General features: G+C 41.7%; 1 protein-coding gene across 5 annotated transcripts in view; it reads left to right on the top strand.

The window, feature by feature from the left end:
- POC1A (POC1 centriolar protein A) overlaps nt 1–20080 on the top strand; it is a 55676-nt gene that overhangs the window by 17043 nt on the left and 18553 nt on the right. For all 5 annotated transcript variants that reach the window (XM_050312991.1, XM_050312988.1, XM_050312987.1 and 2 more), the window contains 3 exons: nt 3625–3758; nt 11967–12035; nt 14099–14194. In XM_050312991.1, coding sequence (XP_050168948.1) covers nt 3625–3758; nt 11967–12035; nt 14099–14194 — 299 coding nt within the window. The remainder of the gene's footprint in view (nt 1–3624; nt 3759–11966; nt 12036–14098; nt 14195–20080) is intronic.

Below are 20080 nucleotides of genomic sequence, written 5' to 3' on the forward strand. Positions count from 1 at the left end.
TTTAAGGCTGCTGTGGTATTTTTAAATTGATACATTCTCAAACACTGTTTCCAGTGTTGATAGCTTGTTGAACCTAATTTTGGTAACTTTTCCTGAGGGTTGTTTCTGCTGTGCTTGTAAAGCAGGTAAGAGACGTGGGGTTGGAGCTTGATGCATTCTTTCTGCCATCCACATCAGCTACTGTGGGTTCCTCCTGTGACACCCTTACAGCTTCAGTTATTCTTATGGATCACAGTCACTCCTAGTTCTCTGATAGTCAATAAAATCTAATAGAAATCAAACTTTCTGATGACTGTTGCTCCAGTTCACCCGTATTGAGCGTACAATCACAGCAATGAATTCTGAACTGCGATTTCTTTATGTAATAGGTATTGTTAACTTGTGACCCATATCAAAACTTGGAAATGCCTTTCTGAAGTCTTGTTGCTAAAATCAGTAATGTGTTTAAATACTTGGGCAGTGCCAGGTTGTCCTTTTAACCTGCTTTATCAGCTTTTCAATGGTGGCAAGATCTGCAGTGCATGTTTCCAGCCACAGTATAACTTGGCTCAAAAATCATCTCTTCCTGCTTTCCACTTACTGCTGTTAAATTGTCCAGATCTAATGTGGTTTAGGTTTGGCTGCCAGGTCTATTTTTTGTCTTGGAATTACACATTTCCCCAGTATCCCACCCTTACTGAATGACATTTTAGTGTGACACCCTTGCTATTGAAGTGATCATTTCCTGTTGTGAGTGTTATTTTTAACAGCTACTGTGCAAATCCTAATTGTGTATTAAACTTTGAACTAAAAATAGTCATAGAAGCTGAAGGAACCTAAAATTGCAGTGGTGGCTGTTTTCAGGCCCTTCATGGACCTGTGACCACAAACCGATGTGTTTGTAATGTGTTCTGGAGATGTGTTCATAAATCCCCCTGTGCTGAGGGTTTATACCTGTCCTTTTGGGTAAATCTGACATAGTTTTGTGGCTCCCATGCGAGGCTGCCAGCCCAGTCCCACTAGATGGCACCTCTGCCTTCAGAACCTGTTGGTGCTGCTGATTTGCAGGGAATCCATTTTAAATATGGATTTTCATGGAGGAGTTAACAGATAAGTAGCCCTGCCACGGGCTCTTGCGTCTTAAATTTGGGCTGTTTTCCAGCACCGATTAGTCTTTTAGCAGTGTTGCTCTCATTGCCAGGACTCATTCCAACTGTGACATTTGTAAATGAAAGTTGGAAGTAGAGAGCAAGCTGCAAAACCTTTTGTATGGTGTGTTTTTCTTTTAGCCAAATGAAGTATGCTCTGGTCATGTTTGCTGTATAGTAGAACAGACACTAAACTCTCTTATACAGTAGATTTTGCACAGCCCTTGCAAAAGTGGCCAGTGTTTATTGCCTGACACTGTTTTTCTCTGCCCCAAGTTGAGTGTGGGACACCTCTGCAGCAGGTCTGTGGAAACAACTCTAATCTGTTTTTTAAAATTGCTGTTTAAAAAGAGTAATTGGTACTTTTATCCAGTTTGGATGGGGCTGATGGTAGTTACCTGTGTCAGTAGGGGACTGTGGCTTTGTCAAGTCCGTGCTAATTTATCTTCTCACTGGTGGTTACTAAGGGTTGCATTCTCTATTACATAAAAGTAGTATTTTGAGGCTTGGGACAGTTATGTGCAGTCACTACAGGCTGGCAGGACTCAGTTTTAGTTGTTAACCCCAGTGTAAGTCTCCTAAAAGGCTGTTATGGTGCTCAGGCTTGGCTGGTGGAAGGGTGGCCTTGTGGAACAAGTCACTGGGAGATCCCACCTTGTGCTGCTGCACTGGATTGATTGCTGACAACATGAAACCATGAAGGGAGGCTGCAGAATGTGTTGGCAAGTTTTTGGAGTGGTGTTGTGAATGGTCTTGTGGGAGGTCTGAGCTGGTTTGGTAGAAGGCAGATGAAGTTTTCTGTGAGCTTACAACAGCCAAGAACTCCTTGGGCACAGAAGCTCCCACAGAAACCCCAGTCTGTGTGACTTCTTTCCATTATGGAAAGGGTTTTTTGTGAAGCTGGAAATTATTCACTGTCTGGAACTTGGAAGATAGGATATGTCATCAACTTCATCTATTTCTGGTGTAATTCCTTTCAGGACTTGCCTTAATTGACCAGATATGTTTGTCTCTATCTGAATATAGACACTGATGGGGTGGGGAATATTACAAATCAAAATTTTCAAGGGAGGAGGTCATTTAGCACTCTTTCATGGGAAAAAAAACTCCACACAGACCTTTTTCTCCTTTAATACATAGTGTAATACAGGGTAGTAGAGGAAGATCTAGCTGTGTGATAGAGGCAGTATTCACCAAGAAGAATAACTGTTCAGAAGTTACCTGTGTTAAGGTTTTCTTCTGTGTTTTTTAATAGTTCAGGTCAAGAGGAGTTATGTTTTCAGAACTTAAGCTGAGGTATTTAGTGTTCCTGAGAATTTCAAAAGTAGAGGCATTCTGTTTTACGACTGAGCAAGGTTATTTCAGATATCTCCTTCAAATCCCCATCTGCAAAAAATAATATGTGGTTGTAATGTTTTAAAACTGAATTTTGGGGTGGTTTTTTAACATGCACTATGGATTTAAAATGCACAGCAGACTCTCAACGGACTATAAATTTAGTTGGGTGTGATGTATTAGGAGTAGTATATTTGAGATACCAGAACATTTGGAGGGCATAGAGTATAATTAAGAGTAATTGGGTGGTTAAATTCTTCCTCAAGCCTAGTCTTAATATTCTGTAATGTCACATACGCTCAGAAAGCTGTGCATATGTAAAGTACTTCATGTTCTCATAAATAAATATGTTCAATAGCTTGTTTTGTGAAAGTTCGGGGAAGGAAAAAAAGCCATAAATCAGATGTTTAATGTCAAACTTAAGTGAAGTTCACCGTAACTTTTTTTTTTCCTAGAACATTTCCTCTAGTTCTTTTCAAAATAACTCTTGGGCTTCATCTTCATGCAGGGAGGATTGCTTTACTGGAAGTTCACACTCTTGATAGTTTGTCTCTTCATCCTTGTTTTAAATATTTGGTGAGACAAATTGGATGTCTGAAGAAATAATGCTTATACTGGACCATTTTCAAGTTGCTGATTCTTATTATTTCTCTTAAACCCAGTCTTGGCTGGAGTTGGGTAGTAAACCAAAAGATCCTGTGCAATGTCAACTCTGGGTGTCTTTCATTGTAGTTTCAGTCCTCTCAGTGCATTAGCATGTAGATTTTAATCTGGAATGATTTGGGAGCGAGAACAGCAGCTCCACAGTAGTAAAATATGTCAGTGTCCAGCGCTCTCCCAGAATCCCACTGCTGACTTGCACATCCAGTACATTTTGGAGCCGTGCTGGAAACTTTCGTAGCATTAAATCTCCCAGAATAATTGGCAAAACTTCCTTTTTCCTTTCAGTAAAGTAATGCCTATTTTCAGGAGAATTCAGTACTGTTCTTGTTCTCCAGTGCTTTGAAGAGCTCTTGTAGAATGTTTTCCCCCATGATAATTTTCCTGTTAAACTCTATAACAGAAAATTGGAATGTGCTTGTGCTTTATTTTATTCTGTTTGCCTTGGGTTTATGTAAACTGGTTTTGGTGACTGTTATTTATGGTTTTTTTCCATTCTTAGTGCACAGCTCTGTGGTCAACAGTCTTTCCTTTCACCCCTCTGGAAACTATCTGGTTACTGCTTCCAATGATTCAACTCTTAAAATTCTGGACTTGCTAGAAGGAAGACTTCTGTATACTCTGCATGGTCACCAGGTGAGGCAAAGCCTTTTATACAGTAGTGGACAAACTTGTAACAAACTGGGCAAATCTGTGCTTGAGGCTTTCACTCTTCATGGCCAAAAACTGTTTGAAAACCTCCTTGTGTAAAATTACCATTATAACACTGCTAATAGTCTTTGAGGTTGTCACTGTTTTGAAGGGAAGGCCTATGGGGAGGGAAGGAGGGAAGGCAGGAATGGAGAGAATGAGAAAGCAGGACCAAAAATGAGCGCCAATATTGAGGATTCAAGTCTAAGAGAGAAGGAGCTCAGTCAGGGCAGACTCTGACCTGGGGTCTGTCTCACACTCTCTAGTGCAGCTCTGTCTCTGTCCCTCTCTAGAGTCCTGCAAATAACACTTGGCCCCCTGACACAGGTGTTGTGAAGACAAAGGCTGTTCACCTGGCAGGACACTTGAGGACAGTAGTGATAAAATAGAGGAAATCTATTTTGGGATGTGATTTGGGAACATGTTTTCATCTTGTTAATGGGCTGAATTAAATAATTGAAGGTGATAAATGCTGCTGGTGGGTTAAGTTTAACTGATTGGCCTATTAGTATTATGCTTCTGGATGTGTTGCTTGTAAGGTTAATAGTACGAATGTTTGGAGCACTCTTTCTAAATCTTAAATGAGAATAAATAGACTAATTTCATTGTCAGTGCTGAGTGGGGTGTGAAAAAGCAGGCCTGCCTTAAAGGTTCTCTTTGCAAAGGGACAAAGAGAACAGAAATTCCTAACCCACTTGTGTGCCTTTTAAAGTGGGGGCTGCCTGGGGAAAATCACAGGCTGAAGTTTTTGGGGTGATGGGGATGGTTCTGGACAACAGTGTAAGCTGTAAAACAGCTTACATTTATATATGATAATTCTGGCTTCTTGTGGCTTTGTTTAGTGACTACCTTGTCTGATGTATAAAAAGGTTGAGTTCTGTAACTTCTCTTTTGCTATACATAAATAAAGTTTTCTCCATTTTTGTAATATTAATACTTAATACCTCATACTTAAACCTTTCCATGAAGCAGAGCTTTGATCAAAACTGACCAGATGCTAAAAGAAGGGGTGGAGATAAAAAATGCTGGTTATCCTAACATGTAAGCCTTGACTGTATAAAAGCTTTTCTTGCTGTGAAAACTGGACTAGGTGGATCCTCCTATCAGGGCCTGCAACACTTCTGTTGTCTTAATCTTGTTTTCATATTTGTCCATTGTTTTAATCTTCCGAGTTCTTGGAAAGTAGCTTCCTGGAAAAGGGTAAGTGTGGAGGGACAGTGGATCTTTACACCTTTCCTCCTTCCCTCAGGAGGGGGTGTGCCTGGTTACTGTTCAGCAGGAGGCTGAACCCGCTTTCCATTTGTCTCCCATCTGAGCTGTTCTCTGCTCCTCACTGACTGCAGCAGCACAAAAAATGAGTTTAGCTCTGAGTGAGAGTCCAAAACTGATTATGGTGATGGAGGTCTTCAGAATTAGACGCTAGGAAGTCCCTCTAGGCTAATGCTGTACTTAACTCGAGGCTTCTACTGAACGGTTGGTTTGAGGATCATCTGTTCAAAAGTGGAGTTAAAGCTCTGTATTTTTCCTCCCTGTTGCTTCAGATCAGTAGGACAATGTCTGCCACTCTCTCCTGGACATCTGACTGGCACTGGAAAAGCTTTGCCCCTGGCGCAGCTGAAGGGTTGCTGCCATTGTGGGATCACAGATCCTTCAGTTTGGAAACAAGTACAAGTATCAAAGTGGCTGGTAGAGCCTTCTGGTTGTGTTTAAGGGTATTGCAGTGAGATGGCTGTGGAGCCAGTCCTGGCCTAGCCCTGGCTGGCATTCCCTCTTGGGCACATGCTGTATTGTGGGTTGGTTCTTTTACTGCCTGATTTAACAGATACCTTACTTTTCCACTGAAGGCATTTGTCAACCTGTGCTTCATTCACAGTAATCAATGGTTGTTGACTACAGGCCCTGCTTTCACCAGAAGCTGCTGAGATGTATTCCTGCACTGGCTGCTTCTCCAGCCTGTTCTGCTCATAGATAAATCCAGGCTACTTAATACTGAGGGATTTTTTTTTTCCCCACCCTCTGTTATCATCTGTGATTTGTGCCAGTATCCCCAAGTGGCTAAAAATGAAGTGAGGTGTGGATTTTTTCGGTCATTAGGTAGATTCACCTTTTTAAGTGAGGGCTACCACACGAACAGCCTGTTCCAAAGATGTTCTTGAGTTGTGACTTCGTGTGGTTGAACACGCTGGTTTGACACTTTGTTCCTACTCTGACAGCTGGCTGCTGTTAACATTGTTCTGGGAAGGCTGCATGCAAGTGGACACTTGAAGGAAAAAAAAACCTTTAAGGCCCTTTAGACATACTTTGACGCAACTGCTGGAGTGCCAGGAATTTGTTAGCAGCTGATTAGCTGTAGTTTACATGGGGAGGTTGGCCAAGTTTACATTGCTGTCTTTAACTGAAATGTAGCCGGCCCCTTGTAGCAGGAGGATCATTAGAGACAGGAGTTTGCAGCTCGGAGCTGACATCTTGCAGCTGCAAAATATCATTCTGTATTGTGCTGCGTATTTTGGTTCTGGAGGGCTTCAGGCTGTGAAGTGTTCTTGTCCAATTCCATACAGATGAGACACTGGCTCGATATGTAAGTCCATCACTGGTACTATAATGGTATCACTGGTGAGGAACAGAACATTTTGGGGCCCCTAAGTCACCTCTGGAGCTTGTCTGGCCTTTGGAGTGGTTTGATTAGAGCATTTCCAGACTGACTTCCTCGGTGGAATGGAAGTTCAGAGTAAATATTTAGAAAACATCTCCTGGTTATGTTTATAAATAGGAAGACAGAAAATGCAAAGATACAATTCTCCAAGCAACCTTGACTTGAACTATGAAGTAGCTGCATTTTACCTACCTGGGTGACATAAGTGCTCTCTGCTTTGCTGGCTGACTAATGAGCAAGAGTTCCTGAGCAGGTGCACAGGAAACAAATGTGCTCCTTTACTGTCTGCTGCCAGCTCTGCTTAGGTGGCATTAAACATCTGTGCAGGCCTGGTCCTCTTGTGATGTTTGAGGACATCTCAGGGCTGCACAGAAGCCAAACAACAAAGGGAGAGAAAGGTGTGTCACAAACAACAGGCAATTGACTTTAGGTTAGCATTTCTGGCTCTTGAAAGGAAATATGAGTGCTCTGTTCTTGCTTTGTGTTTCTTTAAACTGAAGCTTTCAGGAGTTAAAGGTACTGAAGATTCAATTATGAGATGCCAGTATAATTTTCCCCTATGTTAGCTGTAGCACTTACTCCCTTGTGTTATCATCCTCACTGTGCAGTTTCTAGGAATCTGCCTTTTTTATCTAAACATTTTTCTTACTGTTGGAGATATGGATTCTCTACACAGTCTATACAGCTTTCCATTCCATCCCTACTTGAGGACAACACTCAGCTCTGTGTGCACCTCTTGATTTTTCCAACGTGCCAACAGAAGAAATAGGTGAAAGTCATGACAGCCAGCCTCCTGTCTCAGGCCCTCTATGTTCTTTGGCCCTTGAATATGTTTATCCAGTTTTTTAGTTGCTCTTGGTGTTTCCCCAACTGTCTTGATCATTTATTCTTTGCATCATTTGCTCCTCTACCCTCTGTCATCTCAATGTCCATCTGTCCAAATGTGACTTTCTGCCTTCTCCTGTGCATGAAGCAGCTGAAAGCAACTGTTAACAGTGTCAACAGTGACTGCTCTATTCAGTATTATTTCTTTTATGCCTAGAATTGATGATACCATGCCTGGGATCCCATGTGCTGGTTGCTGCTGGATTTGCTTCTCAGGCCTTGTCTCCTCTGGTATCTCTTTTTCTCTTTTGTTCTAGGAGAGTTTGACTGAAGGCACTGCCTTATATTTTCTCACTTCTACATCTCCTTTTTTGGCAGTGGAAGAGGAAGCTCTCCTTTAATTCAACTTTTTGCATCCTCTAGATATGCCTTGTTCCAACTCTTGGCACCTCCCTTGCTCTCTTACCTGGCTCTTCTGTACTATGCATTAGTTTCTCCCAGGATTAAAAAAAAAATTAAAAATCTACTGGCATCCTTGACCCCACTTGTCTCTCCAGCTTCCTTCCTCACTGCCTCTCCTTTCATAGTGCAGACAGTGCATCGTTAAACTACTCCCCTCTGGTTTATTCCTGGACTCTCTCCAACCTGGCTCTTGTTTCTTCTGTTATGCTGAAGCCAAAATGTTAGCTCTGTTCCTAGCTGAAGCCTGCAAGTCTGGCCTCTCTTGACTTGACTGTTGGTGTTGGCCCTGCTGTTGTTAGAGTGAGGTGCCTTCTGTGCCCAGCAACTCTGTGTGCAGAAAAGGGTATTCAGGAGGGATTTCTCTGTGATCATCCACTCATTATTTTTGGACAGTACACATTCATCTGCTGCCTGCATGCAGGTATGGCTGTGTGCTCCAGGCGTATTTCCATTTCTCCAAACTAAACTCTTGGCCTTTCTCTTAAGTATTTATTTCAGAGACATCTTTTTTTAGCTCTACCCTTGAAAGCTTTGTGTTCGGGGATGCTATTCCTGTTGTCTTATGTCATCCCTGTGTCAGTTGTTCCCGGTGCTGTTAGCATCCCTCCAGTCACTCACTTGGTGTTGTAATCTGTGCCCTGGCTTTGGGTCCCATCTCTTGGTGATTATGGCATTCAAGTAATTCAGAGTAGCTCTGAACATCTGTTTTGAAGGCCAAACTTAATGTTTTATGCAAACTGATCAACCTGTGAATTGCTAGGGCAATAAAGCCCTTGTCTTTATTAATAATAAATAAATCACTAGCGTCCGTCTGTAGGAAGTGGGAAAACAGGGAGAAGGTGTAATCTCCATCTCTGGGGGTTTTGATCTGCCCATAAATTGTGTAAACATGCTGGGCCTCACCTTTCTTACCCATGTATGCAGCTAGAAGTGGGCTGTCACCTGGTGTTTCAGCTGCCATGGCATACATATCTGCCTGGCTCCTGTTCATGGGGAATGCTGCAAAGGACCAGGTTTGATGCAGTTATCCCCTCTGTATGGCTTCCTTTTTTCTTTACAATTTCTTTGCTGCATCCAGTGTTTGAGTGGGTTTTCCTTTTCAAAACTCTTATGGGACTTCTCTCCCCGCCTGCCCGGTGCTCTTTCACTAGAGGAGATGAGATGAATATTAATTAGTGGCAATGTTCTTCTCACTGAACAATTCCAGTGGGTGACTTCTTGCTTTCTTCTGTACTTTCCCTCAAACTTTCGGCAGCTCTCTCCCAGTACCACCAAAACTGTCGTTATAATCTCAAATTCCATTCGACATACACAAAAGCTTGATGGTCCTCATGTTGCTGACCTGCTGAGGGCTAAATAGAAATGTTCCTTACTTCTGATTTTGGTGTTTCTTGTTGTCCAACCCTTTCTTTTTTGCAGCTTGATATTTAGTGTAAGGCAAGAATCTGTAGGAATTTGGGGATTGGTACCAGCAGCTTGTGTGGAGCATCCAGGATAACAGGGATGCAGACTGGTAATTCTGAACCTCCAGGAGATTCTAATAGAAGGTCATTGTATCCTGCTACAGAAAGAGGAAAGCCCTTTAGAGTGCTACTTCCTCCCACGAGTTCTAGTTATGTGGGAAATAAGTTTAAAATTCTCTCTACAACTTTTATAGAAGAATATGCAACTGGTACTTTTTGACACTTTTGATGCAAACCATGAGTTAAAAGGCGGGAAAAAGTCCCTCACCACTTGCCTGTTGTCCAGGACTGCATCAGAAATCTGGTGGATCTCTGCAGTGCTTACCTGGGACAAATGGAAGTTAGGCTGTGTCTAATAACTGGCAAGTGTAGCTTTTTATTTTTGTGTAGTGTGTTTATATTAAATTGCAAGAGTATTTGGCAAACTATGTTGCTACAGCAAACCTGTTATATCTGGGAAGAGTTCTGTGAGTGTATGTAGCAGGAATACTTTTCACTTAATTTATGTCAACAAATCTGTGGAGGATGTTGTGTCTATAGACTTGTTTGTTCCCTTTCTTTCAATTTATAAAGGCACATTCAGTCTTTGATATCATTTTCTATTTTGGGAGGAATATGTTCTGTTGAACTTTTTTTCCCTTAAGAATGCCATGACTTTGGAGTCAGTTCATTGCCTGTTTTGATGTGATTTGTGCTGTGCCAGATTTTGTCTAAATACACTGAAATATTTAGACTGATAAAAATATTTTTGGGAAACATTGCTCCTCTCCAGTGTTCCTCACTTGTGCTCGTTCCCAAACACTTTGTCTTGGTTTTTTTTCTGCCCTCCTAACTGTGGTTTATTACAGTCAGAGTGCAGCTTCTCTTTGCTCAGCTCTGTTATCTTGGAGCAATATTCACCACTGCATTTTTCTGGCTATGTGGTTGTTTCTGCCCTTTCTTACAGGTTATTTGTCTTTTGCTTTTGCAGTTTTAGAGGTTCCATTCCCGGCAGCGTGGTCAGAGAGCTGAACTGCTGGGAAGGGTGGGTGGGAATAAAGGCAGAGGCTCAGCTGATTGATGGCAGTGTCTTTGGTTTGAAATATCTAACCCAGTCACTGCTGTGTCACTTGAACAAGCTTAGTCACACTTATGAGTGCATTTTGAAATTGCTGCTCCTAGATCATTTCTCCAAGTTCTCTGGAGTGAGGTGTTGCTATTAGAAGACTTCAAAACATTTTGAAATTTCACTGCAGGTGAAATGATAACATGGAAATACCTTGATGTGTTTTAAGGAAACTAAACCCCTTCACACTGGGAGTGACCACATCAAGGTCTAGTTTTGCTGGCATGACCTTGTGCCAGCATGTTTGGAAGCCCACAGGACTGTGGGACACAGAGCTGGCTGCTTATCCCAGATGCAATCTTTGGGTATTTGTTTACTGTCAGGATTTATAACGCTGAGTTCACTGCAACAAAGGAGAGAAAGAAGAGAAACCAGAAACAAACTGGATGTGACATTTCCATGTGATGCCCATTGGGAAGATGTGGACTCTTAATAGAATAGTCTCTCCTTGCAACTTGATACAGTGGGGAGAAGCTTCTTTCTTGCCTTCTGAGATACATGATCTTACTTGACAGAGGATAACTCTGCGTCTGAGGAGGTGTATGATTGTGTGGTGGAGTTTTCTGGAGGTTGTTGTGACTTTCTCATTTGTGTTTTGGTGTTTGTTTTCGGTGTTTTCCTCCGTCAGTCCCCCCAGCTTGTCAGTGCCATAGGAAATTCTCATTCCTGCCTCTGCCCATTTCAGCTTGGGCAAAAGCTCTTGCCTTAAGATGTTCTGCAAGGGAATGTGCTGAGCAGCTGACACAGAACTCCACGATCTGAGTTCTTGGCTGTTTATTCTGAGCAGAACAGTTTGTCTGCTGTGCTTGTGGTTGAACACATTTCCCAACTCTGTTTAACCTGTCTCATCCTTCCCATATGCATCCTCCTGTGTTCTTGCTGGGAGGTTGAAACACAGTAAAATAGGTGTGTGATGTGATGTGTGTGCTGCTGCTCAGGCAGTGCCGTAACACTCAGCAGCATTTGAAGCCTCTCAGAACTGATTCACACACGAGGCTTCTTCAGAATGCAAGTGCTTGTGCTGTGTGAAGATGATCCTGGATGCATCAACTCTGGCATCTCTTCTGTAAAACTGCTAAGAGAAAAGCAGTTTAGGCCAACCTTCTAACACAAACCCACATGGATCATTAGGCTGCAGCTTAAAAATGACAAATGATGGTGTTGTAAGGAGTGACTGTCTGCTGCAGGTGCCTGTTTGGTTTGAAACCTCTGTCGTTGCTTGGACAGATTTCTTACTTAAATGCTTGTAACCTTGGCCTAATTAATTGGTGCAAGTTGATTGCTGTGGTTGCTAGCTGGTGCAGAAAGCAAGAGCTTTAAGCCTTGGGTCTTCTGCAATTCATATGGAATGTTTGAGGGGAACAGGGAGAAGTCTGACCCTGTAAAAATTGTTTTGTTCCCGTCTCTGTTCTAATGCCATGGATATTGAAAAGTGGATATCTTAAACTGGGGGCAAAAGTGTGGGAAATGGTAAGTGTGGGCATGTTAATTGTGACCCATTTACCTGACAGGTAGGAGCTTTCCAAATTTTGCCTTTAGTTTGCTGATGTCAAGTGAGAAATACCCTGTAAAACTGCAATGAATGGAACTTTGTAATGCTTTTTCTTTCATGTTTTTTTAAACCTATCTTTTAAATGTGTTTGCAGGGCCCGGCCACCTGTGTAGCTTTTTCAAGATCTGGAGACTTATTTGCTTCTGGAGGGTCTGATGAACAGGTATCTGATTCATTTAATTTGATTGTTTTGTGCCTTGTTGTTACTGTTTCTTGGCGTTTTATTGCTTTCAAAGAGAGGTGGCATAGGTTGTCATCTTGTCTCTTTAAGACCACTTTTTATTTAAGGCTTTAAACAGAGTGTTTTGAAGAGATTCATCCTGCTTTTTTGTCTTTTAGAATTACATTGGGGTCACTAAATAAAGGTTTGCTCTTGAAGTGCTTATCTAACACAAGGAATAAAAAATGCCTGTTTGCTGTTGTTTCTCTGTTCCTTAATAAAAGCCCTGATATAGCTGGAAGCTGCACTTCATTATTACTTATTTTCAATAGAAAACTTAAGAAATTTTATTTGTCTTCAATATCTAGGCATAGCCAAGAAGCTGACTGATTATTTGTTTCACTTTGAGCTTAAGAGGATGTATTAGCCTACATTTCTTTGTTGTGTAAAGCAGATTCCTTCAAAAGGCTTATGTTTTATCAGCTCTTTTGTCTCTTCTGTGGTTGGGATTTCTTTAAGCAAAGTCATGCTCATTGCAAAGTATCACCTGGTGCTGTTAAACTGAAACACTGACTGGCAGTGCCTCTCTGGCAGGGTGCCTTACACAGGTATGTTCATGGCAAGGGGTCCTAATAAACTTCTTTGGAGCTCGAGACTGTGGTTTTGGATGCATGTATTGGGAAAGGTGGCTCTTGACTCTCCTGTTTTTGACTCCCATGAAGGAACCGCCTCTCTCCTTTTGGATTTGTATCTGAAAATGCAGGCAGTGCTTCCTTTTGTGCATTGAAAAAGAACTTTAGCTTAATATATATATATATGTATGTATTAAAAACAGAATTAGCCCTAAATTGTGTACCTGCAAGTAGCTTCTTCAGTGGAACGGACCTTGTTAAATACTGGTTTTCTGAATCAAAGAGAAATACAGCAATTAATTATCAGGAACGTGTCTGCAGGTCAAAAAGCATTTTTTTTGTGTGGTAATTTAGATAGGTAGCCTCTCCAAAAAAACCCATACTTCATTACTGAGCTGCAAACAGGACTGTTACATGAGCCTGTGCTGCAATTATGTGCTGGTCTTAACAGTGTGAGTTGAAGACATGGACAGACTTCAACCCAAAGGAGTGGTCTGAGCAAGGATCCATTTTTCTGTCACTACTCATCACTGAGCTGTGTTACATTGCTCTTAATCCCCAGATTAGACTATGTGGCAGTGCCCAACTTTGTTGTAATAGCACCTTTGGTAGCTGTGAAGAGGCAATCTCTACAATTAATACAGATTGTGTAATCTATACAATAAAAGAGCATCACTTTTTTGTCCTGCTACACAGTGGAATGGCCTCGTGGGTTAACCATGCAACTGCAAAAGAAAAATGCTTTCATGTGAAGCAGGGATGAAAATTTGCAAATGAAGAATAAACACTGATGTTTCTGATAACCCAGATGAGCTGCCTGAGTGTCTTTCAGTCCTCTGAAATAGCTGATTGATTGCTCTTGAACTTCTTTAGACTTGTAGGGACACTGCTAAGGGTTTTACTCCATAGACTTGCTCTTAATATGTTGAAGTGATTTAGAGGCCTCTCTTCTGAAACCAGTACTGTGTTATGGAGAGCAGGGGCCTGTATGTGGGATTTTAAATTTGGCATTGAGTTGACAAAGTAGCTCAAGATCTCTAATGCTAGTCTCAGTACTAACTCTTATTTTCTTCTGAATGAATCTCATGATAAATGAGTGACTAGTTGTTTGTGGTGTGGTTGATGTGTTATAATACCAAGCATGGTATTTTAAAATATTTGTGGTTTTAATGCTGTATTCTGCATGTTGCTTTGAGTTTTCTAAGTCCTTCTAGTTTCGTGATGTTCTTGACCCAAAGAATGTTGGAAGAGGTCACTTACCCATTGAGAACTCAGTTAAGCTACGTCTGTATTCAGTAGCTATTTACAAACAACATCCTTAATTTAATCCATGGCAAAGCTTTCCTAGGTGAACTCTTCTCTGATGTGTTAACAAAATTGTCCTTTAAGCAAACTTTGACAGAAAATTTTAATGGAGTCAATTTTCTTCTGCAGGTGATGGTGTGGAAGACCAACTTTGATGCAGATTATGGTGATGCACTGAAAACACAGAAGTCTGGCAGTACTGTGGATGGGTCCCATCACACTGGGGTAGGTCAGCGTGCAGTTCTGAGGGTTCCTTCTCAGAACACTTTCTGCAACTTGAAAGTGTGTGACTCAGGTGGTTGAACTGGGGAACCATCTTTACTTGGTATTTATTTGAGCTGGAGGATATCTATTTTTAACTTATCTTCTATTGTTTGCTTTATTTAACTGTATAGGAAAATTATCTATAATGATTTTAAAAGGGAGATAAGCTTAGTGCATGTATGGATATGTTTTTTTTATTAAAAGCCTCTGTTTAAGCATCCATGGTAGGCTTGAATGATAGTTCACCAAAAAAGCAGATGTGAGGAACAGCTGAAGCTGGTTTTGCTGGCTGATGTGAATCCTTCAGGCTGGTGTCAGTCCTGAAAATAGATAATGTTCGTGATATCTGTTCACTGACAGTCAGCAAAGACAAAAAAAAAAAATCACTGCCTGTAGAAGTCACACATGACAAATAGGTGACATATTATACTGTAGCTTCTTTCCTAAATACCTGGAGACATTAGTTCATATCTGTTCCCTGAACCATATCTTAGGAGACATCTGAGTTCTGACTGTACGTGAGGGATAAATCCAGCTGGTGAGTAATGCAGCCTGATGCACTGATCTAAGTGCAGAACAGATGCTGGATGTCGTGGCTGTTACAGGAGCAACCCTCAAAAGTTACTGCCCATAGGAGTTATAATTTTTGCATGTGGTGATGATTCACTTGAACTTCTGAATTTTGTCTTGTCTATCTTTGGATATTTTTTGATACATTTGAGTACACTTATAGGATTCTGCAGAGTGTTATTACTGTGGCTGGTTTTTGGTAAGTCTTGTTCAACACGAGCTGTAATCTAAAAGACCATTTGTGAACCAGGGGGTCTGTGCATAAGTGGCATTGCCCCAGTTGAAGGGTAAGCTTCTAGCCAACATCTGTTGCTCTGTGGCAGTGTCTTTGACCTTATCAGTGTAGGGCTTTACTAGGTTACTAAACTTTTCTCAAACATAGTAGTGTTTTAATTTAATATGACTTCAGACCATTGCTGGAGGAGTTGGAATAGCCACAGGATTTTGTGATGGGCAGGATCTGAGCCTGCAGCTCTAAACCTGATGCCTCACTTTGTGGAGTGATCTGTAAAGAAAGCAAACAAAACCAGAGGTTGGTTAGTGCAAGGTGAAGTAGGAGAAGATGGGAGAAAGCAGTCACAGAAGGAAGGACACGAAAGTACTTATTGATCTTTGGCTGGCTGTGGCTAAATCTGACTTCTTCCTTTTCCTCCCCTCCAGTGTTCTAACTCTAAAGCTATGCAGGCTATGAAACTATCAGTCCAATGACCTCTTTGTTTATTAGCCTATTGAACTGGTCTAACTTTGAACTCTCTCTGCTTTAATTTAAAATATGGTGTAGTATAAGTGTGGACTGAAATACAGCAGAGACAAAGAAAACCTTTCTGGGGAAAAAACCACCAGTTTCAGTTTGTAACATTCCAGTGAGGGGGTTAAATAATGTAGACAAGGTGTTGAGTAATGTGAGATAAGTTTACCCTTCCCTGTGCCAGAGCATATCATCCAGTAGCAATTCAAGGAAAGGAAGAAAATGCCTGATCTCTTCTAAAACTCAGTTCTTCATTATAAAGCTTCTTAGGATGTCCATTGAAGGGAGCTACTGGGCAAATCCCTTGTACAGTGACTAACCACCGTGAACATCTGTCCCTCTAACAAAACTCTTCCCTTGTGGAAGGGGGTTTACCTGGCAAAACATCCAATAGGTGCTGCTGGGACCAGCTACTGACGGGCAAATCCACACCACGTGGTGTTGGCTGACAAAGGTTTGCTCTGAGCTGTGGGAAATGGGGCACAGAGTGTTCTGTGGGGTGCCATGTGTTGCACTGGGCCAGGGGCTGTGTTTCTGCAGAGGGCAAAATGAATCCACAGAGACATACTTTGGTCTGGGGACCTGAATTACTTCAAAGGGGTATTTTGAACTGCCACCCAAATGCAACCTTTGGCTTGGGCATGCAGCAGGGGAGCTGCAAAATATAGCTACTACTTAATATGCTTGTATTAAGGGCAGTTACAATTGCTAAAGTTAGAAGGGGAAGAATCAACAATGTCCTCTGAGAGCTTGTTTTGAATACCCTAGGTTAAGATTAAATTTAGAATTGATCTGAAATGTTCTTTGCTGTTAAAAAGAAGCTGATATCTCTGAAAATGTCTTGGTTTGCTATTTAGATATAACCTGAGCTTGAAAGTCTTGGCTCTGTAATAACTCGTCCATTCATGGCAGCCTACTCTTTTCTTTCAAGTGAATGTCATGACTTGTATCTTTTAGAAATGCATCATGCTGGGCTCTTTAAGAGTACCCTCAGTGCAAGACTTAAATTTCACTGTATATTAATTTCTTTCTTGTTTTGAACCAAATACTTGCTTTTTTAATAATGGATTACTTCTTTGGTGGGTTTTGTGTAGCTGAGATGGTTATTTTTCCCATCAAATTCAGACTTTGAAACTGCCACCTGCAGATCTTGATTTCATGCCAAGGTCACCTTTTCCTTCAATGAAAAAGTGAAGTTGCTCCTTCTTTCTCTACTGCTGTGTTAGTGTGCCAGGATTCTGCCTATTGAATAATCCTGAGATTTTGCAAACATTTCAGGATGTATCTATATTTAAAATAAGCATGGAGGTTATTATTTGGTTTCTGTGCCCCTAAAATATATGAACACTATTCTCAACACATCTTGAATCTGTGTTCACCCTTAAGTCCAAAAGAATATTTTTCCATGGAGAGTTTATGCTTTTGTGTAGCTGTATAACTTTTTGTTAGGCCTTGTGAAAGAACAGATACAAATGAAAACAGTGGCTCTATAAAACCACTCAGTGCAGTAACTGGTTTCTCCTTGGGAGGGTCTGACCTATATGTGAGAAAAAATAACTGAACACAGACATCAAAACTAGTTTGTCATCAAGATGAATAGGAAGAAAAAAGAACCCTAAATAACCTGTGGGATAAGAGTCATGAGATATTGTTGGGGTTGGTGAGCTTGAAAACAAACTTGCTTAAAATCAGTTTTCACTTCCATAGGAAGAGGGAGACTGGAGCCTTTAGAAGATGCTGGTTTCTGAGGCGGCCGGTTCAAGCTCAGTGTGAATCAGGGTATTGGACGTGTTTGTAACAACAGATGTAAACTTCAAAGTTGCTCTGCCCACCTGCTTCTGTTTGCTGTAAATATATGAGGCTTGGGAGATGCAGCTTCCTTTGAAAGTAAAACTGATCCATGCAAGGAATAATGCAAATTAAAGGGAAGGCCACAGTGAGCAGGATTTGCAGTCATGACCGTGGAGTAAAAGCACAGACATGAGAGTGTGATAGAACACTAGAGCTGTCAGAAGTGAATTATAAACATGTTAGCATAGATGTGAGACTGTAAATGTTAGATCAGAAGTAGCAATAAATGCTTACTCTTAAATGATAAGCTAACAATTGTTGCTATTAAGTATTTCATAATCCACGTGAAAACCAAGGTTCAGGGCAAGCGCTCCTGATGTGTGGGGTGTGAAGCTGATGGGAAGAAATCAAGTCTTGCAGTCCTGTGTCTTGATCCCATGAGTGTACTTGCTTTGATCTAGAACCTAAAGAGTAAGAGTGAAGTCATACTTTATGCTGCAATATTGAGTGGTGAGGACCTAAAGGAAAGTCAGAATGAGAGGTGTGGATTTTGCATGTGTTCTCAAAAATATGGGATTTTTGCCTCTCTGGGGTCAGTAACTGTGAGCATTTGGGTCTGTCTGTGTGAGGAGTTGTGTAGGATCAGATCAAAGGACGTGTTCACTGTTCTGATATGTTTTGAAAATAGTCATCATACCATTTATTTTTTCCAGGGAGGGCAGATTACATCCTCTGCATGTTACTTTCTAAAGAAAAATACCTTAAAGCTTGTTTGTGTTGGAATACCTCAGAAGCAAAGCTGTCTTGAACAGGAAGAGTAGGGGCTTCACATGTCCAAAAGGCAGTGAAATGCACAGGCTGCAAGGATTGTGGGTGGTCTGTTATCTCAGCTAAGGGAGGTACTTGGTACAGCACAACATAAACTTACAGGTGATGGGGAAGTGTTTCTCCTGCCACTGCAGTTGTAAATTCTGCAACCATAGAACTTAAATATATGCAGCTTAGTTTACAGCTCCTGATAGGACTCCAAGACCTGTGAGTGGATGTGCAGGCAGACTCAAAAACAGGCAATCCCTTGGTAGGGCAATTTGGGAGACATAGGTGGAGTTGCAGAGCTGTCCTTTGACACTCTCTTGCCAAGAAGTCTTTCTGCTCTTCTGAAATTCAGCAGTACAAATGTTTTAAATATCTATAGCTGCTATGAAGTTCAGTGGCACTCAACTGTGGAGATATCAGGTTTGTAAGCATAGCAGACCTTCCCAAAGGGAAGCTTGGGAAGAGTAGCACTTCAGCAGAAAGGACTTTGAAACAAGTAAGTAGCCTTTGACTCTTCAAATGCATCTTTCAGTTAAGACAGACATTTAGGCCTCTTTCTACTCTGCTGGGTTTAGATCTTTCTGCAGGCATTGGACTGTACTTATTTCTTCAATTGTATTTTTTCCAAAATAGTCCTGTTGAATAGGGTTGGAGACTAATGCCAAAAAACGTGATCTGATTGTAAAGTTGTCTGGGTCCTGTAACTGAGTGTCCAGAGCTGACTCCACCTCTCTCCTCTGCTGGTTCCGTCTGTTTGGTGACCTCGGGTGCCTGCTGTGCTCAGCCTGTGCTCTCTATGCTGACTGCAGCACTTCACTCTGTCAGCCACTGTCCTTGTGTAAACAAATTCCTCCTGAATTACTCACAGGCCAGATATGCCTCTTTTTTGACCTTTTGGCTTCCAAATTGGTAACTATGTCTAATTTTGGCATCCGTTAATACTTATGAATCCTTTTGTACTTTTTTTTTTTTTTTTGCTTGCTGTGAAATTCCCTCCTGGGAATCAGTTTCATTCCATAGAGCTGCAGCTCTTTGCAATTGGATGTGAATGTGTGTTGTCATTTGCACCTCCTCCACCACTTTCTATTTATTTATTTTAAAGCATTGTAAGGGAGGAATCCTGTATTCAACAGCATGGCTCCAACCTTTCAGCATACATGTGGTCTGCAAATTACTATTTTTCCTGATCTGCTGTCACCTTACTTTTCTGAGGATTCCTACTCCAGGAAGCTTTAGTCTGGTGCATGGTTGTCCTCCTCCTGGAATAGGTAGGTAGATTATTTCCTTATCAGAACAGCAGTGTCATGAGTGCTCAAGATGTTTTCCAGTGCTCTCTACTCTGCTTAGCTGTCCAAGCAGAAACTTCACAGGGATGAGCAGGAGTGTTGCTATGACTGATCACAGGATGCTCAGGAGCTTTCCCTGTGTCCTCCTCAAGCAGGGTGGTTGTGGATGGTTACCCATCCTTTCCTTGAAGGAAGCCCATTTATGGAAGCTGTTGCAAGATGTGACCCTTGTAATGGCTTTGCAAGAGGAAAGAGATTCAACAGGAACAGAAGAAGACTTGAGGATGCTGGTTGACATGGCCTGGCAATGTGCACTTGCAGCCCAGAAAGCCAAACATGTCCTGGGCTGCATCAAAAGGAGGAGCAGGGCGAGGGAGGGGATTCTGCCCTTCTGCTCTGCTTAGGTGAGACCTCACCTGTAGTGCTGTGTCCAGCTCTGGGAAAGAAGGACAATGGACCTGTTGGAGCAAGTCCAGAGGAGGCCACAAGGATGGATCAGAGGACTGGAGCACCTCTCCTATGGGATTGTTCAGTCTGGAGAAGAGAAGGCTCTGGGGACATCTTGGAGCAGCCTTCCAGTACCTAAAGGGTCTACAAGAAAGGTGGAGAAGGGCTTTTTACAAGGGCCTGTGGTGA

Source organism: Myiozetetes cayanensis, unplaced genomic scaffold (assembly GCF_022539395.1).
Source record: "Myiozetetes cayanensis isolate MyiCay16 unplaced genomic scaffold, myiCay2020 scf18, whole genome shotgun sequence".
In the NCBI taxonomy this organism is placed as follows: Eukaryota; Metazoa; Chordata; class Aves; order Passeriformes; family Tyrannidae; genus Myiozetetes; species Myiozetetes cayanensis.